Below are 25306 nucleotides of genomic sequence, written 5' to 3'. Positions count from 1 at the left end.
GAGTAATGATGATCTACATATGATTTTTATTAATTTAGAAAAGATTTAGTCAGTCGACTCAATGGCCTGGATTAGGCTTGGGTTTGGGCTCGACTTAGGTCGATCTGAACCCAACTTAACCAAAACCCACTTAGTCTAGCCCAAACCCCAACTTGAAAGTTTAAACCAATCTTAGTCACTTTGACTCAACCTAAACTAAACCCCAAATCTAACTTGAACTCTAAACTAGACCCTAATCTAAACCTAGCTCAAACTTAAACCTAATCCAATCCAAACCTTCGAACCTAACTCAACCTAGGTCAAAACCAAACCCAACCTTTGACCTAACCCAACCTAGGTCTAACCCAAACCCAACCTTAGACTTTGTTGAATCCAGATCTAACCTAATCTACACCCTAAATCTAACCCATGCATGTTCCAACTTAGACCTAACCCAACCCAAGTCTAACCAAACCAAGCCAACCCATTTCAACCCAAATTAAACCCAATCCAACCCAAGTCAACCCAAATTAAACCTAAGCCAACCCGGGTAAACCCAAATCAAACCCAGTTCAACCAAGTCAACCCGGGCCAAACCAAATCAAACCCAACTTAACCTGGGTCAACCCAATTTAAACCCAAGCCAAATCGAGTCAAACGAGCTTAACTTGGGTCAGCTGAAACCCAGTTTGATAAAAAATTAACCGATGACATGCTGAATGGAATATACTCCTATTAGGTCGAGCCTTATGTCTCTGGTTTGTAGATCAAGGAGGGAAATCATGATTCCCTTATTTTTTGGACTTTCTTCATTGTGAGGTTTCATTAGTCACCTCGGGGTTATTCTTATGCTTGCCCCAAAATTGTTTGGTTTCCTTCTTTTGTGCATTGATAGACTCATCTATAGTGATTTGAGCTTTGACATGATGAACAAGGCGAGCATAAGTGTGAACTGTCTCCTCAACAATAACAAGAACGAAGTCTTCTTAGAAATAGGGTTGTAAATGAGTCCAGCTTGAGCGGGCTGGGTTCGTCTGAAATTAGCTCTCGTTTGAAATGGATCGTGAATAGTGTGTTCACATTCGACTCAAAAAACTTATTCATGTTCGCGTTCGACTTGAAATTGGCTCGTTAGAATATAAAATTATTATAATAATTAATTTTTTTAAAAAAATTAAAATAATAAATTTTAAAAAACTGTTTGTATACAAATTAATTATTTATAATTTATAATATTTAATTTTCTAAATATTTATTATGTGTGCGTGTGTATAAACGAGCCAATTCGAGCCGAACACAAGCGAACAAACTTTTGTTCATGTTCGACTCATTTACATTTCGAGCATAAAAATTTATTCGTGTTCGGCTCGTGAGGCTTAACGAACGAGCCGAACATGAGTTGTTCGCGAAAAATGAGCCAAATTGACAACCCTACTTAGAAAGACTCCTCTTGGTAATTCAAAATCCAACCATAAAATCTGACGAGCTTCAATGAAGAATATGTTGAAGTATTATTTAAGCGATCCTCCCTCATTTTGATAAATTCTTGAAATAATGGATGAATCTCTGATAACCCTCCTATTTGCTATGAACTATTCCACAAATACCATGACAAGCTCATTAAAGGCGTGGATGGTGCCTTTTGGGACAAAGCATAACTAAGTGTGAGATTAAACCTTAAGAGTGGCAAGAAACACTTGACAAAGAAGCAAAATATATGCAAGTTGAAAGTGCTTGATGGTTCAATATTAGTTAACATGTTCATAAGGGTGGTTACCACTTTATAAGAATCAATCTTTGAAAGTGTGAGGCCCATTGGGATGAGGTGCTAGATGACCACTTTGGCTACGAACGAAGGCTGTTGGAAGCTATGATGAGAGGGGAAGCATTCCTTAGTCCACATAGGGAACTTTTCTCAAAGTAGGTTTTATGGCTCATCACAAACTAGGCTATCAGGAGCGGTAATAAAATGTGGTGGGGCTAATTTTCTCGCAAGAATCGAAGGCTTACATGTCGACATAGTTAAGCAAAATAGATTAGTAGAACTTGTAGCATCAAGTAGGTTGGCGTCCCAGGCTGACAGAGGAAAGGTACTATCACTAAGAGGGGCCAAGTATGCTGAAGCGATGCATTTCTTTTTGTCTATTGAACTTATGGTAAATAAGATCCACCTAATTGTGCTGGCATTGACTACCAAGCCTCCGGTTGAAGTTGACATGTCTCGTTATGAGACTCCTCCATCTCGCACACTCGATCCTTAAGAGAGGAATCTGAGAAGCCATACAAATAGGACAACATCTTTCGGGGTGGTAAGAGCTAGAGGCTCGACGTCCTTGACTTTGTTACTGTTCCTTAGAATGTTGGGTGTTGGAGTTGGATGTACTATTGTTGTGAATATTGTGTATGATGGTCATTCAATAAGTTTTACAATTCATTTGGTGGTGTGATTGCTCTGCACACAAACGGTGCCAAACTATTGCTTGTTGGAAGATACATGATGGTGGAGTTAATATTTAGCATATTAGTATTGTACGAAAGTCCACCCCATACACTTGTAATAGAAGTGACGGGCGGAGACACATACGAGGCCTAGCATAATAAGAATTATCTAATATAAGTTGGTGAGTGCATGTACAATCTCTTTTCTCACTAGCAGGGAAGAGTTAAATAGTTCCTAGAAGTACAATATTTGAATGAAAATGACCTATTGTACAACAGTCAGAAGCGGTTCCAATTGGAATAGTTACTAGGACTTCGGTGCACCATCATCGAGGTGCATCATTGCAAACTTTGTAACAATGTCATGCTCCATAGAGTGCTTCATTGCTCCACAATGTAGGACATTACTCCACACATAGCTTCATTGCAACGAGAAGGGGGAGTCTGACAGTGGTCAAGGGTTGTTGGAGAAGGAAGTGCTCGTCAGGTCTTCGATCTAAAACAACACTGAAAATTGGCTCCTCCTTCATTTAGTTCTCGATCTAGCTCCAAGTCTCAGTCTTTCGGTTCTCATTCAAGAAGGGGGCATGACTCAATTTACAGAGTCCTGGAGTGACTTCCGTTTCAAATAAAGAAAGAACCCACACCACTTCATCAGACCATCCACAGAGATTCTCATAATCAGATGATATTTTGTGACATTTTAGTGTCTTCATGATATTAGAATTGAACAATTGAACAATCTTAAGTTCGTTGGTTTCATCTCATCTACTATGCTCGTTAATAATCAATGATCGTCAAATTTGGAATTCATCTTACCTTCTAATTAGTCACCCAAATCATTCAAAAGTGATATAAATATTTGATTCAGGCTTGATCCGACTTAGGATTACATCAATTTTGATGTCATTAGGTTCGTCTTGCTAAGCCGACCAGATTGATTATAAGTTATTATAAGTTTACTAAAATCTAATTTCTAAATAATTTTTAATTTGAATATGAATTTTTTTATTTAAAAAATATCTCATAAGGTTGCTATCATGTGATGGAAATTTGCATGGCATATCAAATTTATAAGCTAAAATTTAATAATTTAAGATGCCTACATAATTAATATAATATTTAAAAAAACAAGTGTTTTACTATAGTACCATACGAAGATATTTTATTCACAACCAACCTACCTGCCACAAAAAAATCCGTTTTTCAACCCTTGAATCTTCTCCTTCCTGTATTTCTTCCAGGGCGGCCACTCCATTCCTACTCATCTACTTCTCTTCTGAAGCTCGTAAGCTCCCTCTAATGGCCTCCCCCTCCTCTATCCTCATCAACCTCCCACCCCAAGTATACCACCATGAAGAAACCCCCAATGCCGCTCTCCTCTCCAACCCCCCTTCATCCTCATCTCCTCTCAGAAACCCCAAATCCCTAACTTTTTCCTCTCTCATCATCATCTCTTCCCTCTCCATTGCCCTCGCATTCCACCTCATCTCCACCCCCTTCTCCCACTCCTCTCTCAAATCCCCCCATCTCACCAACCTCACCCATCCCGCCGTCATCATCCTCTCCTTCGACGGCTTCCGCTTCGGCTACCATCTTAAAACCTCCACACCAAACATCCACCGTCTAATGGCCGAAGGAACCTCGGCAGACGAAGGTCTCATCCCCGTTTTCCCTTCCCTCACCTTCCCCAACCATTATTCCATCGCCACTGGTCTTTTCCCTACTTACCACGGAATAATCAATAACTACTTCCCCGACCGTGAAAATCCTAGCGACTGGTTCTCGCCCAGTAACCACGATCCGAAATGGTGGCTCGGGGAGCCGCTCTGGCAGACTGTCGCCCGTAGGGGATTCAACGCAGCTGGCTATTTCTGGGCTGGAACAGAGGTGAGAAAGGGATCTTGGACCTGTCCTCCCAAATTCTGCCCTAAATATAACTCCTCCACCCCTTTCTTTGAAAGAATTGATGACATCTTGGGATATTTTGATCTCCCGGAGGAGGAGATTCCTATCCTTTCAATGGTTTACTTCCAGGACCCGGACAGCGAAGGGCATATCTATGGCCCCGATCATCCAGAAATCACTAAAGCTGTAGCTCATGTGGATTCCGTGGTTGGAAGATTGATTACTGGGTTGGAAAAAAGAGGAATTTTTGAGGAAGTCACCATTATTCTGCTCAGTGATCACGGAATGGCCGGCATCTGCGATGAGAAATATGTGTTTCTGAACGAATTGGCTCCTTGGATTGAGATTGATAAGAACTGGATCAATTCTGCGGAGTCGTTGCTCACCATTCAACCTCCACCAGGAGTTTCATCGGCTGAAATTGTGCAGAAGATGAATAAGGGACTCAGCTCTGGAAAGGTTGGGAATGGAAATATGTTGAGAGTGTATCTAAAGGAGGACTTGCCGGAGCGGTTTCATTACGCTGAAAGTAATAGGATTCCGCCAATCATCGGAGTTGTAGAAGAAGGGTATACAGTGAAGTATGAGAGGGAGAAGAGGTATCCATGTGGAGGGTCTCATGGTTATGATAACTTGCTGTTGTCCATGAGAACCTTTTTTGTCGCTCATGGGCCAAGGTTTGCAAGGGGGAAGATGATACCTTCGTTTCAGAATATTGAGGTTTACAATCTTGTAACGGCTATTCTGAATTTGAATGGAGCTCCTAATAACGGCTCTGTTTCCTTTGCGAATTCTGTTCTTCTGAAAAAGTAAGGCTTGAAGATGGATACCGGGTGGTTTAAAGGTATTTGAGATGGATTTTTAGTTTGTATTATTGTTTTGGTTTCAGTATGGGTCCAATTTTTATCGTTTTGGTTGTCTTGACTGCTATAATTTTATTTGGTTATAATTAATCTTTTTACTTTTTCTAGGAGAATTTTTAAATAAAAAAATTATTTATAATAAAATATATTTTATTATGGTATTTATATAAAAAAAAAAGTTGTTTGATCTTTTTTTTAATAACAAAAATTTGAGTTTTGATAAGTTAACAAAAAAGTAAAATGTTATATGATCAAGCATGAATTTAATTTAAAGTATGAATTGAAAATTTTTAGAATTATATGAAGAACTATTTGAATCTTTATTTTAGTACATTTATAATTGAACTAAACATCTTGATGAGATAAATCTAACAATATTAAAAGTGATTCAATCCAATTCCAAATGAGCCCAAATCCAACATATTAAAAAAATATTGAAATTAATTGGAGGATCAAAAGATATCTTAATTTTAACATTAATTGAAAGATTAAAATATATCAAAATCTTGCGTGATTGTAGGCAAAATAAGCACCTTGACTAGATGAATTTGCATCACTCGATTTTGAGATCATTTAGACTCATAAATGCTTAGAGAATAATCTATTATCAAATGAAATAACTCAGGTCATTTGATTGAGAATTTGGCTAAAGTTATTGAAGTGTCACTCCAAAAAATAGTAAATAAACACTTATTATCGAAGTGAAATGGCCTGAATTCAAAGAAAGCTCGGAGATTTGAATAACTCTAGAGCCATACTCTACACTCAGTGCCATAATCACCGCTATTAACTATTATTTCTCAATCATCATTGTTTAATCATTGTCATCTGATGCTTGTCACTTAATTGCCACAGCTCGTTACCATCATTGCTTGATCGTTGTTGTTCGATCATCATCATCTAACAATAGTTGCTTAATTGTTGTCTCACAATTATAGTAGTTTAGTTGTCATCAGATCACCATCTTTTAATTGTAGCGATCACCTGTCATTATTTATTCAACACTCTTAACTACAACGACAAAAATTGAGTTTGTGCTGTAAATTTTGTAACATCATATTTCCAATTAAGGAGAAGAGTGGGTCTTTCTAATCTCAAGCCTCAACTTACATAGTATATTATTTTCTTTGGCTTGGACCCGTGATTTTTTTTTCTTCCTTGATTTTTTATGTAAAAACTCTAGTGTCTCATGTAAAATTTTATTTATTAGTCTGTGTGTGCAAAATATTTGTATAAAATTAAGAATTAAAATTCTCATTTAATTGCAACAAATATTCTAGTATGTAAGAATGTAACAGTGTTTGTGAGAAAACATCCCAACTTCCTATAAATAACAATTCAATCGTTAACAAGCGTGATGCCCACAACAACAAAATCTCTTGATCCAAAACCCATCAATCTGAAAGTTAGCTTCACAACCAAGGACATGGCCTTCCTTTATAGGATTGGATGCACAAGATGGAGCATTAAGCTTGAATTCTTCGACCTTTAGAAGACTCGGACCAACAGAGAATAGGATCACAACATATTAGAGTTTACCAACTACAAAATCAACATTACAGAGCTAATCATATTGAGGATGGTTATGTTAGATATTCTCACCATCATGTTTTCTACTCTGCCACAGCTTAATCTAGAATTTCCTTACAAGAGTAGTTGGACTACTACTTGTGCTGATCGACTGACACACGTTTGTTCAGTAGCCGTAGGAAACTTATTAGCCTCATCTCTTGGATGTCTCCTCGTGATATCCTCCTATCTGAGTGTTTTCAGGAATTCTTACTCTTACTGATACAATCATCAGCATCCCATTTCGATGAAATTTAAGCTAAATGCTATCAATTCTTAAGATGTTTTCTCTTACCTTATATTGATCACTATAAGGCCATGCATATCCAATAAGTTTTTGATACTCTCCTATGCTAGGTCTTCCTCATTGCTCTTAGGTGTCTTAGGTGTCAAGCTTGTACCTAGCTATACTCTCTTTGTGGGGATTATTCTCAACTTTGTCTATGCTAAAATATTAGTCGAACAATTCATTGCTAATTAGAGATCATAAATGGTGTGAGGGGAAGTTTTGCTCGAGCCGCTCGAGCCTTTGCCACACTCGTTCGATCGTGAGAATGAAAGGAAATGGTGCACGCGGGTGAGCCGCTCGTCTCCTCCTCCTTCCTTTCTTCTTTATTCTTCCTTTTCTTCTTCTTCCTCTTTTCACTCCCTGTCTCATGCACACTTTCTTGTTTGTTTTGTTCAAATGAGGGGACTATAGTATTGTTAAAATGAGGGATTGACTGACACACGTTTGTTCAGTAGCCTTGGGAAACTTATTTTGCCTCATCTCTTGGATGCCTCCCCGTGATATCCTCCTACCTGAGTGTTTCAGGAATTCTTACTCTTACTGATACAATCATAAACATCACATTTCGATGAAGTTTAAGCTAAATGTTATTGATTCTTAAGATGTTTTCTCTTACCCCTATAAGCATATTGATCACTATAAGGCTGTGCATCCAATAAGCTTTTGATACTCTCCTATGCCAGGTCTTCCTCATTACTCTTAGGTGTCAAGCTTGTACTTAGCTATACTCTCTCTGTGGGGATTATTCTCAACTTTGTCCATGCTAAAATATTAGTCGAACAATTCATTGCTAATTAGAGATCATCAATGGTGTGAGGGGAAGTTTTGCTTGAGCCGCTCGAGCCTTTGCCACACTCGTTCAATCGTGAGAATGAAAGGAAATGGTGCACGCAGGTGAGCCGCTCGTCTCCTCTTCCTTCCTTTCTTCTTCTTTCTTCCTTTTCTTCTTCTTCCTCTTTTCACTCCCTGTCCCATGCGCACTTTCTTGTTTGTTTTGTTAAAATGAGGGGACGATACTAATAATCTCTCGTAGGCTTTCCCATGAGCGGTGGGGAAATTATTTTATTTTATTTTATTTATTTATTTTTAAGTTAATTAAAATTTAAGTGTATTATAACATATATTTTCATATGCTGGGTCATCCTCATTACTCTTAGGTGTCAAGCTTGTACCTAGCTCTAATCTTTCTCTGTGGTGATTATTCTCAACTGTATACATGCTGAACTTTTGGTTGAACAATTCGTTGCTTATTAGTGATCATCAAATTCTCGTCCCAATATTTCTTAATTCATCAAAACTATGAGAGATTCTTAGAGTACTTTCAAATATTCTTTGTAGAAGCAATCGCCACAGAGAAAGAATGCTTATTTTGCTTCCTTTTTAAGTTTGCTCCATGCAGAGTGAAGCGAGTTTATTTTATTCTGTTGTACCTTAGCATGCTGTTTTGATTTTTGTACTTTAAATAGAAGTGTTCTTTGTTGAATAAGACACCTAGATTTTTTTCTCCATAGCGAGATTTATCTCATTAATTTTCAGATTAGTTTTATGATAGGTGTTCTAGTTGTATTAGTTAGCATATAGCTTAGGAAGCTGAGTAGAATTACTTATTATTTGACTCCTTTCATTTAGATGTTTTACTAATTTATATTTAGAAGATTTGCACACATAACACTTAATTCTTACGTATTTACATAGCTGATATCAAAACATTAATTTTTTTTACGTATTTCCACCTTATCTATACATGTATTTCACTTTTTAAAAGTTAGAATTGTGGTATTTTTGATATGATATGAAATATTTGAGTGGTATAAATATAAAATGTAAAGTTTTGGTCTTGGATATTGTTAAATCTAGATTTGTCCGTGAATCATATCTCAAGGTGTTAGAGTGTTAGAAAGGAGAGATGGAGAGGAGGGTAGAGACAGAGGGAGGAGGAGTGCACAACAACTTGCCCCTCCGGGACAAATTGGGGGTATTCCTGGGCTCTTTTGGCTCTTTTTATATAATAAAATATTTTTGATACACGAAGGAAGAGAGAGAGCCACCAAAAGGAATCCCTCTTACATAAAATGACCCTCTATTTATAGTAGAGGGAGTGCAATGGAGTAAAATTACATTTCTTACCCTGGATTAACGAGGGTTGTACATGTTATTTTGGTTATTTTACACAAGTGAGCTCGTGGCTTGGCTAGTTTCAGGCTTGTCTAAGCTGCTCATCTTCTTGGCTTCGGGTCGTCCTGGCCTCGGGTCATCAAGGCCTCTAATCGTCCTGGCTTCAGATCATCCAGGCTTTGGGTCGTCTGCTGAGACACTCAGTCCGGCGCATTGTTTATGTATTGATATATAAAGACATAGGAATTAGGAGTTATGTATTGTAAGTGCCCCTTTATATTTTACATGTTTGTCCCATCTAGAAATTTGCAGACGCCATCTCATCCTACACTATTCTCCCTGCATGCAGTCTATGTGCTCATGATGCCTTCAAAGAAAGATGCACTAGAGAAAGTTGAGGGAGCCAAACTAAAACTTCATAATGGCACAATTCTCCAGAAGAAATCACCTGCTGAAGCTTCTGCACCAAAATCTGGATGTAGGGAGAGAAGCAGAAGATAGAGTAGCCGAGCAACGCCCGTCCAAAGCTTGTGAGAGTGAACCAAACACTTTTACTTGAAAATTATTCTACTCAGAACAGTGGAGTAAATTTAGGGAAATTTACATACACCTCACAATTCTTATGTATTTACATATCTACCATCCAAGAAGGTATATTTCAAGGTGTCATGAATCTTGCGTGATGGTGGTATTTTTTGATGTGATGTTAATGATTTGAGCGGTATGTTTGTAAATATAAATGTTTTGGTGTTAGGTATGTATGTAAATGCCCAAAAATTTTTCTTCTAGTTAGCAAATTATTTTCATTAGGATGGTTGATCATTTTGGATGGACCATGTGATAAACATCTTTTATATGGATTTTGGTGTGTAGTCATGTATATTTTGATTTTTACATCCTAATTTGCTAAGTTTACTTTATGCAAATGTCACCATTTGTTCTGTCATATTGCATTCATTGCTCATTTTCACAATTAATTACTAATATTAACTTATTTAAAGTAAAAAACGCATTTTCTTGTAATTGTTTTGATGTGATTTAAACGTATACTTGTTATGTAAGATTGTAAAGATTTAGGTCTTAGATATATAAATACATAATTTTAGTTGCGGGGGAAAGAAGAATAAGTTAAATTTTAGTATTGTTTTGGACTGAAGGCTATCGTAGTCGCAAACCATCGTATTGAATACTTGTGATACAAAATATCTTGCATATGAAGTAGAGATTATCATCGTATTGAAGATCCGACGATAACTTTCAGCAAATAATATTTTCAATCGCCTTACTCATAATACTACTTTCTTCAAACTCCTGACGTGTTTTGTACATTGTCAATAATGTATCTTTGTAATTACATATTGTATTGGCTAGATCTTATAGTTTTTTCCCAATCCTGGGTTTTTCCACGAAAAAAAATCCTAGCATTTTCTCATGCTAATTTTAAATTATTTGTGTGTGTTGAATTTTCGTACAACGTACAACATTGAGACGTTAAATTGTAACTCTACTATGAATCTCGTGACACACAATAATAAAAATGTTTCAAATAATTTTAATTTCTAAATTTTAAACAATATAAATTCCAAATATTTTTTATTTCTAAATTTCAAATTTTTTATGCTACCACATGATACTTATCTATTTAAATATATAATATTTATTTTTTCATATTTAGATGCATAGCAGTTTTATCATAACATAAAAATATTATGATTATTTACTTTCAAAATCGAAATACACATTTTTATATCTAAATTTATGATACTAAAATGTTATAAATATAAAATTTAAAAATTAGTGTTAGATATGTAAATACAAAAGAATTGTGTGCTATATATGTAAATTTTGTTTTAAACTAATCAATGATATTGACCAATTATTTGTAACTCAGGTCTATGCTTATTTTTAAGATTGTATTAAAAATAGTGTGAACCCGATTGTAACAATCAATGCTAGAGATTTGAGAAAAATATTACATCAAGAGTCTTGACGTAGCTCTTTTTGGATGGTAGTATTTTAGTTGTTATTGATAGTGTTGTGGTGTTATTTTACCAAAATACTCCCATAATACTACCGATAACACGTAAAATACTATCATTCGCATCTAATCCAGACATAGCTCATCTGAATGTAATATTTTTTTTTCCAGAAATCCAACATAAAACTAGCTTGTTCGCCATTAGCGAGCAAGCCTTCTCATTTTGAAAAAAATAAGAGGATTATTCAAATATAAATTATATTTGAATTGAATTAATAAGCCATATAATTTAATTTAATATTTTTTTTTTTTATTATCCCTAAAAATATGTCAGTGCTGATCTTACAGAGAAGAACGAAATGCAATGAAGAAAGATTCCCTATAAAGAGAACCTGAGGCTCTCCAAGCTGACCGAGAAAAAGCGATTGAGCCATCCCGATACATAGGTTGTTCCCGCAAGAAAGCCGAACCAGTGGGAAGGTTAGTTCCACTAATAACTTAATACATTTTACAGATATAAAAACATCTCGCCGGAGATAAGACTTCCGAAAATAGGCTAATTCATTTAGTATATGACCCTAATAGGAGGATAATTTATATTAATTAATGTTAAGAGATGACTAAAATAAAATTATTCTTTTACTTCAAACCAAATAAAAAAAATATATAAAATCCTACATTTTTTTACAATAAGCCGAAAAATCTTATAGTATTTCAACTACAATACATTATTTTTGCATTACTTTCTTTTTACACTATAATGTTTTTCTTGGAAAATCAAATAGCCTTAAGATAATTGCAATGTCACCCACATACAATTTGATGCAATCAAGTAAGGAAATCACAATTACAAGTAGATAGCATGATTAAAGCAACCATATGGCCTCATTTAGCATGAAAATAAAAGAGATTAGTGTAAATTCACTTATCCAAAAATATAGGATTTGGCTCATAGCATTTTAAATTCACTGATCGACACATTATGTTGAATTATAACCCAGTCAAATAAATGTGATATACTTGGATCATGATTTGTACATTAAAATTCTACTAAGCAATGGCGAAAAAAGAGAATGTGAGGGATCGGAGAAGAGAAAATAAGGGGAGTAGATAAGAAATCCACTATAAAGTTTAGAAGTACATTAAATTTGGGCTATACTGCATAAGGTTTCATTATCTTAACTTCCCTTCTAATCCCTTATTTATAGATGATAATCGAGATTACATAAAAAGCTTTGAAATGTGCAATATATATAAAATATGCAAAACGATACTAATTAGTTACTTCCTGTAGAATATGAGAAATGTGCAGCGTGAGAGCTCGAACTTGTACTAGATTTGCTAATTAGGAGCTAGTCAATGATTTCTCTTGTAGAAATCAGTGAGTAGCTCTTCAGCATGAGCGATCATGGCTAAGTTTGGTCGGTCCATTGAGGTTGTTGTGAGCCCTTGCCATTTCTCCGACCGAGCAAGTCTTTTTCTATCCTAGTTGGAGAGTCGCTTTGACCTTAGCTAGTTGGTTTGCTTGAACATAGTTGACAAGTTATCTTTGTGCCACACTAAAAAGTTCAAATAAGCTTGGCTTGATGATCTGCCCCCCAACTTGATTTACAAGTTAGTCATTTGCTAAACATGGAAGTCTATTCTTAAAGAGTATTAACATGCAGACTATCTTATTATTTTTATAATCGTAAATTTACATATATACCATTTACTTTTTAAGTATTTACATTATCTAGTCCCTAAACTTCATTTTCTATATACATGACATCTTATTCATGCATGGAAATATAATGATAATTTTGAACGAATATTAAAAATTTTGGTGGCACAAACATAAAAGAAAAAGTTATGTATTTGATATGTAAATATATAAGACTTGAGTGGTATCCATGCAAATGCCCCTAATTTATGGAAAAAATTTGCGTAGCGCTGCGTACGATTTTAAGGTTATACCTAGGGTAAAAGGGGGTTATATCCGCGGTATAACCCCTTGTAACCTCCATGTAACCTTCTGTAAATTACTTATAACCTACTAATAAATTTCGGAATTTATTAGTAGGTTACAAGTAATTTACAGAAGGTTACATGGAGGTTACAAGGGGTTATACCGCAGGTGTAACCCCTTTATACCCTCTGTATAACCTCAAAATCATATGCAGCGTTGCGTACGTCTATCGTACGCAAATTTTTTCCCTAATTTACTTGTCAATTAGATTTGAAGTATAGCTAGATGATAGTGGATACTTATAATAATTTTAAAAGTAAACAAGTATCAAATAAAAATCAGCCTATCCTAAAGTAAAGATGTAAATATTAAAAAAAAGGCATTTACACATCTCACACCAAAAATTAAATATTTAGGTATGTATATAAATATGAAAGTTTAGACATGACATAGGTAAAAATATAAAAATTATGGGCTGAAATGCAAATCTCCATTAAAGAAACATTGGAGGTTCGCTTTTCGTGTTTTCCAACAGTATTTGGCAGGCGGTGGGTTAGATTCATGCATCTTCCCCTCTGATTTTCTCCCGCTCCACTTGGGGAATGGTTCAGAATTCTCATCAAAACCCCCTTTTTCGATGCAGCTGTAGCACGCCGCCTTCGTCCCTGTCAGCGACCAAGGGCTCCACATTCATTGGTTATTCTCCGACCCTTTTCTCTGTCTTTAATTTGACTCCCAATTTCTCCGGCCATACAGGCGGCATCGCGCCTCGTTCGTTGCTTTTGCTGCTGGAAGGGAGACATCGTTGATGCGATCACCAAATCGAAGATCGCTTACTGTATTACAGTGTCGGTCTTCTTCATCTCTTCACCACCCTTTTGATCTTACTTTTGCTGCCGGCTTGCTTATTTCTTCGTTGCAATCTATAAAGAAGCCGGCCGGCATTCTTGGACTTCTATCTGTTGTAGCGTCGCGGTGATTTGCTGCAGGACGATCATGGCTGGGGCTTGATCTCCTTTCTGTTCCCTCCAGTTGTTTATTCCGAACTTCACTGCTAGGTGAGCGTTATCGTAGTTCTTTAATGTCATCCTTCTTTTCTTCTCTGTTTCCGTACAAGGTCGTGTTGATTGTTTCATGGAGACTGAAGCTGGTTGCGTGCTTATTTTGTCTTCTTTCTCTGGCCGCCGTCGCCATTTTCTACTGTTGAGTTACGACTTTATAGATTGTACTCGTACTTTTTTTGTATGTCCATTAATTCGTTTCAAGTTCTTTGCTCGTTGATTGTTTAGAGAGAGGGAGGGAGAACGACCAGCTTGGTGAAGAAGACTTGGCTTATTCTCTTATATTTCATGCGCTCTTTAGTTCCTCCTGCTAGGGCCCTGTTGACATCTCTTTTCATGGTTGCCAGCATTTAGGCTCTCCTAGCAATGACTTGTCATACTCTAGCACATCTTTCATTTTTAATCTTGGGGCAAAGCTTCACTCTTTAAGAGATTGTAACTTGTTTTTATGTTGTTATTGACTAAATATATGTTTGTAGCTTCTGATTCTTCTATGGCTGGCACCGCAATTGTGCTGTAGTGGTCACATAGGTCCCATATTTAATAAGGTTTAAAAAGATGACATCGAGACATGAGGCTTTTTGCTAGAATGAGGCGAGGCGTTAGCCATGGCGCAGATAGAAGTTTAATCCTCAAACTATAAGACTACAAAAAACTCATACAACAACAACAACAACAACAACAACAAGGTTGGCTACATGAATCTTTTTTCTCCATTGCATCCTATTTAGAATAAAAAAAAAACTCATAAATTTAAAGTATTTTATAACCATGCTATAATTCATCAACATATTTTTTTTTTGAATGGCATAAAAGAAGAAGAATACAAATCTCAATCTAAAATATTAATTTAAAGTGAAAGCGTGAAATTTTTTATGTCATATATTCAAATCATGATTGAACAAATTTTAAACATATTCAAATATTGTTTGAAATATGATTGATTATGATTAAATAAGGTTCAAATTGTATTTGAACAAGTGTTTGAATTTCATTTGAACCATATTTCATTACAACAACAACAACAACAACAACAAAGCCTTAATCCCACTACGTGGGGTCGGCCACATGAATCCTTTTTCTCCATTGCGTCCTATTTAGTGTCATATTTTCATTTAGTTCTAATAAATTAAGATCATTTTTAATACAATAAGCCCAAGTCTTCCTAGGTCTACCTCTGCCTTTCTTAACACAAGTCGAATCTAAAACATCTACTCTCCTAATCGGATCATCTAATGGTCGACGTTTAATATGACCAAACCATCTAAGACGACTTTCTCTAATTTTGTCTGTCACAGGAGCTACACCAACCCTATCACGAATATATTCATTCCGCATTTTGTCTCTAAGTGTAAAGCCACTCATCCACCTAATCATTCTCAATATAATGAAATATTGAACAATATTTCATTATAATTAAAATTTGATTCGAATAATATTCAAACATGGTTCAAATTATGTACGATAGTGGTTCAAATTAATGCATAAATGATGGTGAAGTTATATGCATTTTAACATTTTTTTTTTTAAATCATTCAACGTCCATGCCTCAACCGCTTTGAGATATGTAGTTTTGAGTAGCACGCCTCAGATAAAAAAAGGTGTAAGCTTCAAATAAGGATAGAGACAGCTTTGAGGTGTTTTTTATTATTGAGACACGCCTTAATAATTTTTTAAACAAGGATATGCAAGTAAGAGGCCGAACAACTCATTCTTTCTCCAGGATGCGTTCCACCTGAACAAATTTAATTTGGTAATGATATTTAATGAGAGTCTCAGGCTAGTTAACATTACTTTAGACCTTGCATAGTTGTTTGTGGCATTGAATTGGATTTTGAACACATAATTCAACATTGCTTCCTCCATATTATTTAATATACTCTTAATTCTAGGGGCGTTGTGGGTGTGGAAGACTCAATAAATTGTCTTTCTTGACTAATGTTCTTGCATTGTTTTCAATGTTAGGCATATAAACGATGACAAAATTTCTCAAAAATTGAGCTTTCAAAGTTGTGTTCGCACTTAATTGCCCAAATCTTACCGAGTTTATCAATCACTCTATCGACATCCTTGAATATTTTACTTTGGGCAGAAAAACCTTCAGGGGTTGTTGCCATTTCTTACACTGTGAACTCAAACATATGTATGTAATCTTCTGATTGTTCATCTCCATATTTATCAAGGATTTGATTGTGTTTTAGAGAGAGAGTTTTTTTTTACTTCACTGACTAGATTCGAGTTGGTGGATGAGCTTCTAACAATGAGATATAACCTCAAAACATCATTTGGTTATGGACTTATTAAAAATGTTGGGGAAGGTAGGCAATTCTTTAGTTCTGCAAAGGCCTTCTGAAAATCTTCTATCCACTAGGATCGTTTGGCCTTCCTTAATGTTTTTAGGAGTGGTACATTCTTCTCTTTGCTTTTGATATAAATTTTACTTAGGCTCAGTAACCTCCTAATTAGCTTCTAGACTTCTTTCTCTGACAGGTGGAAAGACATGTTCATAATCACTTGGATCTTCTTTGGAGTTAGTTTTTATGCCTTTTTGGTGTGGCTAGTAATCGTGGAATTTTGCAATCGAGCCTAGAAATGGCACTTTGCTGAGTTCAATCACATATTGAACTACCATAGCATTGTGATTGTTTCCTCCAATTTCCTCAAGTTCCGCTCCAAAGTTTTGCTCTTTATCAAGTAGTTGTTAAAGTACACTTCAGCATTCACCCACCTTTATATGTTAAAAATTTTTTTTCTATCAACCTCTTGATATGTTGTCCCGATGACTTTTAGTCTAAGCAACATGATCATACAACAAGATATGCTGCCTAAGATGATGAAACCTTTCTTCTTATCATCTATTAGATGCATTTTTTATTTGGTGATGACCTAAGAAGGTGCCAAGTTTAGAGTTGAAAATTTGCGAGGTCGACTAGTGAGTTGATGGTTGGCAGTGGTTTAGAGACCATAGCATTGGTTTGGTTTAGGCATTGGCTACTTGTTATCTCCTTTTTAATTCCCATTTTTCTATTGGAGATCTAGTTATGTATTGAACCTCCCTAATAATTCTAGCTGCAAACATCTTGTTTACTTTTATTTAGATTTGTTACCTCGTTTATATGACCATAAGCATTCTTCGTTGTTTGTCATATTTGATCTTCGGTTAAACATGCAGTCGGTGGCTTGCGACAGAGAGATATCAGCAAGGAACATCTCCAAGGCTTCTTACCAAAAAAAAAATATATCGAATTGGTTTTAAAGTTACCTACATTTGACATGTTGATCTTAAATATGCTTGTCTCATTATCTCATCCTAGAATCTCTATTATTTGTGGGTTGGAGGCCTTCATTGTGCTTTCCACTTGTCTGTAAAATCTTGAACTTAAGGTTTTCTTGAAAGTCTAGGTGCAGACCTTATTACTAAAACTATAACGGGGCTAAAGATGGAATTATATGCAGAAGAGGCCTACATATCTATGGAGTTGATTGAGTGTGTCTCATATGTTCGATTACCTGCCTAAATAACCTACAAGGTTACCATATACCATCATGATCTCTTGCTTTGCCTTAGAAGCTAATAAAGATGTCTCATAGGCCTAAATTTTTTGGAATATACATTAATCTTCTCCATCATTTTACAAGAAGGATGTCTATAAAGCTGCTTAAAACTTTGCATACTCATATAACCTCAAAATTATTGATCATGTTTTTTTGCATGGCCATATTAGTAAAGAGGTTTCATTCCAAGTAAGGTCCTTGTTTGAAATTTTTTTTTGTAGGAGAGTGGATTCAGGTAATAATATATTATTACTCTCAGTGCATTGGAGTCTGACAGGCACAATGAGCCATGACTACCTAACTTTTCTTTTTGCCTATTGTTGTGGTGATGCTAGTGATGGGCTTCGAGCTAGAGAAGCCCAGCTCCCATCTCTATGTTATTGTCCCTCCTTCCCTTAATGGGGAACTCCTTTAACTGGCCTTCCTTTTTTTTATATAAAAAAAATGGCCAGAGGCTATTATACGAGCCTCCACCCACTCCTAATGTGCCTAACAATTCGAGTACCACCTCCTTAAAGGCTCACGTCATCATAGGGGATTCAAACATTGACCTGAGAGGTCTTATACCGAGGATGCCAACCAACATGCCGAGGTACGCGGCACAAACGACCTTCCTTGATCAAAATAGGCATCTTGGTTTTTAGATGTCGACATCCAATGGTGTCAGTTCCATGACCTTATTAGTAGAGATAATATGGCGATCCATCCTTGCTTTTCGCAGGTGTCTCTAGCTTCGTAAACCATTTAAAGTAGTCACATTTCTTGTTGTTTGTTAGCAACTACTTGAGAGAGTAATTAAGAAGGGGAGTCTTTTCGTGCTCGTCAAGCATATTAGTAATTGGAAGAGCTGGCACCTTAGGTGCTTGGGGAGGAATTTTGAAGGGCCCATTTCATGCCCTTTAGGGTGATCTTAGTAATCCCCCAAAATGAACAACATGATTCTGTGGTCTCCTATTAGCTTGGACCATAGTTTGAGCAAGTAAGGTTCCTGATTTTGCACCTCTATAACATTATTATTTTTTTTTGCATAGCCACATTTGGATTGTTGTTGGTAGATAAATAAAAGACAAGCTTTTAATAATTAGAAGATATGTGATAATATGATTTATATTGAAAGTACTGAGGAGCACATGCAAAATATAATGGGCTAGTGAGATCAAAGAAATCTTCTTCATTTCTTTTATTGATCTTGAGAATATATGTGATGGAGTAATACTGAATTTGATTTTGTGCATATTAAGATAGGTTTATGAAATGTATTTTTAAGTTATTGAAGATATATTTGACGGAGTGTTATTAGTAGTAGAATTAGTTTTGGAGTGACTCAGTAGTGATTCAGCATGAAAGCTTTATATAAAAGATCAACATTAAGTCTATAATTAATTTTTTTTTTTGTATTTAATTTGGGGATGAATCCTTTTTATCATTGTCGAAATGAATATATCCGTGATAGAGTTGGTGTAATTCCAATGACAGATAAGATTAGAGAGAGTCGTCTTAGATGATTTGGTCACATTAAACGTCGAACATTTGATGATCCGATTAGAAGAGTAGATGTTTTAGATTTGACTTATGTTAAGAAAGGCTTAGGTAGACCTAGGATGACTTGGGCATATTGTATAAAAAATGATATTGATTTATTAGATAAAAATAAAAATATGATACTAAATAGAACACAGTGGAGAAAAAGGATTCATGTAGCCGACCCCACTTGGTGGGATAAAGGTTTTGTTGTTGTTGTATGGGGATGATTCTTGATGATATTCAGAATGTGGTACCATAATTTATACATTTTTCATGTGACTTAATTTTACAGTGGGATGTTTTTTGAATCAAGCGAAAAGATAGAATAATGAAAGTAGTACTTGGAAGATTCAGTCTTTATCTTTTAGGACTATAAGAACATTGATTTTGTGTATTATCTGTCATTTTAGTCAGCGTAATAGTACCAGTTCTTAAAAAAGAATATTATTAGAAAATAAAAATGATACATAAATATGATATGTTTAACTATATTTCATCTATTATATATAATAATGGGGCTTTAAATGTGGATATAACTTTTGAAGTTACGACCAAGTGATTAAAATGAAGAAATGCAAAAACGGGGCAGGACAAAGCTAACTTGGATAGCAGTGCTATTTTTTTATTTTTATTTTTTTTTTTGTAAAATAGGTTTAGAACCCATGCAACACAACAACAATTAGTAATGGATAACGTTGTATTAGGAGTATGCATAAAAAGGATTCTTCTAACAAGGATGATGGCAATAATGGCATAAAGATTCAATCTTTAGTCTCTCACACTTTTTAATATGGTCATGGATGGACTTTCAATTGATGTTCAAAAGAATGCAACACTCATGAATGCTATTGAGAGCTGACATTCTCCTATTAGGCGGCGACAATTTTAAATTGTGAAGTTAGAATTGCGTAAGATAATCTTTATGTGAGGGGTTTATAATCACTCAACAAAAACTAGATAACAATTACTGATACAAAATTAATTCTTTAGCCTGAAAAATCATGGGTAGAGGCGTAGAGCTACCTCAAAAGGATTATGAAAGAGGAAAGATCAATGCAATGAACTCTTGTGCGCAATCTGTGGCTCCTATAATATGGCTTTCACTACATGACTTCCGATGCATTTTTAGTGTGCCTTCGAATAACAGTTTGGTGCATTTTTTTGCTAAAAATTTATTTAAACAGCGACAATTGCACAAATACATGATCTATTACATTATTAGAACTCGCTGGGTTGAGAAGGAAAAACCACGCTTTAGTTTGGACATCGCTGTCGTGTTTGGAAGTAATGCTTTAAAAGCTTAGACTTTGCCCAATTCATATTAGGGAAATTTAAATACCTAGCACGCAATTCTTATGTATTTACATATCTCAAACCTAAACTCTCATGTTTACATACATGATACTTTGGTGCTTTAAACTTATGCGATGAGTTTTTTATTTCACCTTCAACCGTAATAGTGTTATTTCTTATGTGATATTAAAGATTCAAGCGCTATGAGTGTAAATATGAAATTTTAGATGTGAGATATGTAAAATAAATTAGAATTGTGTGCTATGTATGGAAACGCCCCTTCATATTATCTTCGATGAATGTATGAGATCATTAAAGCTTTCTGTTAATTAATCTCATTTTTTTTTTCAGCGAGAAGTATTTGTCATGGACTGAAATTGCATCATCTCATTGAATAATTTGTTGAAAGATTGATATTCCTAAGCTCGGCTTCATTGATGGAGCTTAGTTTTGATTGTGAAAATGGGAATTTGATCCATGATCTATGGCCACTTGAAGAACTGGATCCGAAGAAAGGAAAGTTTCCTTGCTGCATTGTTTGGACTCCCCTTCCCATTGTCTCATGGCTGGCTCCTTATATCGGACATATTGGAATTTGCCTGGAGGATGGTGCAATTTTGGATTTTGCGGGTTCAAATTTCGTAAATATTGATAATTTTGCATATGGCGGCGTCGCCAAATATCTTCAACTTGACAGGAAAAAGGTGTGATAGAATCTCTCTCTTCTCTTTATTTATCCTGAGAACAATTTAATGATTGAAATTCTTTTTGTAGAAAATTTACATTTTTATGGTTTTTATCACTTGAAACTTTTAGGTTGATGGCTTAAGAGCAAACAAAGAAGAAAAAAAGAAGAAAAAAAAGAAGATTTACATACATACCACTTTGTTCTTATGTATTTATATATCTAACATTTAACTTCAATATTTATATATATATATATATATATATATATATATATATGCAATTATTACTAACATCTTAATTATGCATAAAGAAGGTGTATTTCACTTTGTAAAGAGTAAAATAGTGGTATTATTGATGTGATACGAAATATTTGGGTGGAAAAATAAAGTTTAGGTGTTAGATATGTAAATACACAGGAATTGGATGGTATACATGTAAATGGCCCATTTATATATCCTTAAAACAATTTCATGATTGAAATTTCGTTTAAAGTTTACATTTTTTTGGTTTTATCACTCAAAACTGTTTAGTTTGATTGCTTAAGAGGAAATAAGAAGTAAAATAAAAAAGGAGAATTCAGAAATGAAGTTAATGGATTTGGAAGATTTACATACATACCACTCAATTCCTATGCATTTACATATCTAACACTTAAGCTTCATTTTTTACTTATATGCCAACTTATCTATGCATAAAATGGTGCGTCTTACTCTTATAACTGAAAACAGTGATATTTTTTATGTGATATGAAAGATTTGGATGGTAGAAATGTAAAAAATAAAGTTTAGGTGTTAGATATGTAAATAAATTGGAGTTGGTTGGTATGTATGTAAATGCCCCAATTAAATATGTTGTAATTTCTTCATATTTTTCTCTCAAAAGCCTTCTCGATCCCTGATAATTTGTTGTTCAGTTTCCTTGTGCAAATGTCCAAGCAAAGCTTTCTGAACCCCCCGCATTGTGCTTATCTAAGCTGGCACCTGTCAATTCCTATGTATTTACATATCTAACCCTGAACTTCAAGTTTTACATGCATACCACCTTAACTATGCATGAAAAGGTGTATTCTGCTTTCTAAAAGTTAAAATAGTGGTATTTTTTTTGATGTGATGTGAAAGATCTAGGTGGTATAAATGTAAAAATCAAAATTTATGTGTCAGATATGCAAATACGTAATGTGGTATGTTTGTAAATTCACCTAAAATATTTTCCTGTTTTTTGACAATCAGGTTCAAAACTGATAGAAATTTGCAGGGAAGTGCAATTTTGATATTGTTCCTATCATTTTTTAAAGATTTTGCTGGAGTATCTCATGAGTAAATTGTCAAAATAGTCTCTAGAATATTTACATGGGCCATTTTAGCCCCAGAATTTATAAAAGGGATAATTACATACCGATCACCGAAACATTGATATTTACAAATTAACCTACCATTTGATTTTTTTGAACAACTGAACTGTTGTATTTACGCATGCCACGATCAAACTATTGAGAATTTGATAAATATGCAAAATATGGGTTGGGGTTTTACCATGAAGTTTGATATTTAAGTGAGAATTTGAAAAATGAATGAAAGAGGGAGGTTGATTTGAAAATAGCAAGTTTTGGGTGGAATGTATGCAATTTCCCCTTTATAAAAATGCCAAATTAATCCCAAATTCTTTTAATCGTGGCTAAAGTAGTAATTCCTTGGGGCTATTCGAACCCATATTAGAAGAATCTGGGACTAGGATTAAAATTACCCATACACCTTTTAGTCCCAATGTATATAAAAATGTTAAATTAATACTGAACTTTTTTTAGCGTAGGCTAAAATAGTCTCTTTTAAGGACTATTTGAACTCATATTAAAAGAGTATGGGACTAAATTGAGATTTATAAATTTTAGGATTGAAATTACTCCTCTACAAAGGAGAAAATATTACGTGCGGCAGACCGGACGTCCGGATGCAGCCGCACCACCGTGTCTCGCATGGCGGCCCATCTGGACCGTAGCCGGACACAAATATTTGCTATATTCTGTTGCTTGAACAAATGATCCTTAGTTAATTCTCATAGGAATCTCGAAATCTTTTTTGTTCCTCATTCACCCTTGTTCCTGTAATGGCCGTGCAGTGCTGTTTCCCGGCAAACCTATCGAGCCACTCATGTCGGCAGCCCTACCATCACGCCGAAGGCGGAACGGCATTCTCTTGGGACGACGCGCTAGACTTTTGCATGCATCAATACCAGCACAAATGCTATAATCTATTCACCTGCAACAGCCACTCCTTCGTTTCGAAGTGCCTCAACCGGCTCGCTTACGACGGTCATGTCAGCTGGAACTTACTGAATCTGGTGGTGCTGATCCTTTGGAAGGGACGATGGGTCGATGCGATGTCGGTTTTTCGTTCGTTCTTCCCCTTTGCCGTCGTAGTCTGCATTGGAATCTTAATGGCTGGCTGGCCATTTCTGGTTGGGATGGCTTCTTTCTCAGTTCTTCTGATTGGGTGGTTCCGGTTAGGAACATACTGTGTGAAGAGTCTGCTGGACTGATTGCTCAGGCAGCCATGAATGGTAAACTGTTAATATTCTGAAGAAAGCTTTACATGCATACCACTTAATTCCTATGTCATATTTACCAATGCATGAAAATGTAAAAAAAGTGTAAAAAATAGTCTCCTGACTCTTTACATGAAGAAAATATTACATATTTTGTATGTATGTACTGATAACGGTGGATGAGAAGACCATGCCACACCTAAGTCAAATTATGATGATGTGACCACTTCATCCATCATTGTCCGCATATACTTACAAAATATGTAATATTTTCTTTTTTACATTGGACCTGTTTTAGACGTTAGAGTTTATAAAACTAATTCAGTCTCTATAATTATTTAATATGGGTTGAAAAAGACTCGAGTGAGGATTGTTTTGGCCTCCATTAACATTATTTGAGGACTAATTTAGCATGTTTTTAAACTCTGAGACTAAAATAATCCAATGCAAATAGTCAGGGACTATTTTGGCACTTAACTCCATAAAAATGTTTACTTTACTTTTTTAGAAATTACAATAGTGTTATTTTTGATGTGATATGAAAGATTTGGGTGGTATAATTGTTAAAATAAAATTTTAGAGGGGACATATGCAAATGCATCGGAGTTGGGTGGTATTTATGTAAATGCATTGTTTGAATATTTGTCCCTTAGAATCTATATTTCAACAAGAGTGTAATTCTTGATGTAAAGGCTCAACTCATTGTTGGGAAGGTCTGTTTGGTTGTAAGATTTAAACTAAATATTGTGAAATTTTTAGAGCTACATATATTGCACTGCATTCTTTAATTTCTTGCTTATATTTTTCTGTTAAATCATTAATTTAGTAAATATTAAGAGATTTATACTACTAATTTAGATCTTATCAAAGTTTTACATAGATGCCACTTACTTCCGATGTATTTAGATATCTAGCACCTATACTTCAGTTTTTACATATATGCCACTCTACCTGTGCGAGAAAATTTGTATTTTATAGTATTTTTTAATGTAATATGAAAGATGTGAATGGTATCAATGTAAAAAAGTAAAATTTCGGTGTTACACATGGAAATGCATGGGAATTGGGTGGTATGTATGTAAATGTCTCCAATAATTTATTAGGATTTAATGAAGTTAATTTCTATAATACTTAATTTATTAAATCCTATTTGTTATTACATTTATGGGGGAAAAATTGAATTTTTCAATGGAATCCTGAGCTGAAAAGATTTTGAGCTCCACCGCTGATGTCACGGGAGGCGGTGATTGCCATGAATGAGATTGTGCGAAGCTTTCTCCATTGAAAAACAGAGTTTTTTTTTTCAGATCAGACAAAGTTCAGGCCTTTCTTTTCTTGGAACGAAGGGCAGGTCACAAACCCTAGCAGTGATTCAACGAAGTTTTAGAGGATTTTTGAATTGTGCTCTTCGGTGGAGAGCTCGCCGGCGGCATTGAGGTTTCCGATGAACTCAGTGGACAGTAAAAAGATTTTTAGAAGGCATTTACATACTTAAAAGTGAAGATTCTTATGTATTTACATATCTAACACCGAAATTTTCATATTTCCATTAAAATC

At 35.1% G+C, this 25306-nt stretch overlaps 2 protein-coding genes across 4 annotated transcripts; both read left to right on the top strand.

The window, feature by feature from the left end:
* The first annotated feature begins 3608 nt into the window (after window positions 1-3608).
* LOC110038635 (venom phosphodiesterase 2-like) lies at window positions 3609-9905 on the top strand. The gene is made up of 2 exons (XM_020743527.1): window positions 3609-5170; window positions 9512-9905. Exon 1 carries the CDS (start codon window positions 3721-3723, stop codon window positions 5137-5139), a length of 1419 nt encoding a protein of 472 aa, XP_020599186.1. The 5' UTR covers window positions 3609-3720; the 3' UTR covers window positions 5140-5170; window positions 9512-9905.
* Window positions 9906-13630: 3725 nt separating this feature from the next.
* On the top strand, window positions 13631-25267 carry LOC110017971 (protein REVERSION-TO-ETHYLENE SENSITIVITY1-like). Of its 3 annotated transcripts, none has more exons than XM_020715165.1 (4): window positions 13631-13784; window positions 20873-21225; window positions 23324-23764; window positions 25057-25267. In XM_020715165.1, exons 2-3 carry the CDS (start codon window positions 20959-20961, stop codon window positions 23741-23743), a joined length of 687 nt encoding a protein of 228 aa, XP_020570824.1. In that variant the 5' UTR covers window positions 13631-13784; window positions 20873-20958; the 3' UTR covers window positions 23744-23764; window positions 25057-25267. The 3 variants fall into 3 exon arrangements, with proteins under 3 accessions (XP_020570824.1, XP_020570822.1, XP_020570823.1); XM_020715163.1 differs by having other exon boundaries at window positions 13631-14146; window positions 25057-25266; XM_020715164.1 differs by having other exon boundaries at window positions 13631-14146; window positions 25042-25060.
* Window positions 25268-25306: the final 39 nt, after the last annotated feature.

This window comes from Phalaenopsis equestris, unplaced genomic scaffold, assembly GCF_001263595.1.
Source record: "Phalaenopsis equestris unplaced genomic scaffold, ASM126359v1 Scaffold000002, whole genome shotgun sequence".
In the NCBI taxonomy this organism is placed as follows: Eukaryota; Viridiplantae; Streptophyta; class Magnoliopsida; order Asparagales; family Orchidaceae; genus Phalaenopsis; species Phalaenopsis equestris.
This window is presented reverse-complemented; position numbering and strand designations above follow the sequence as displayed.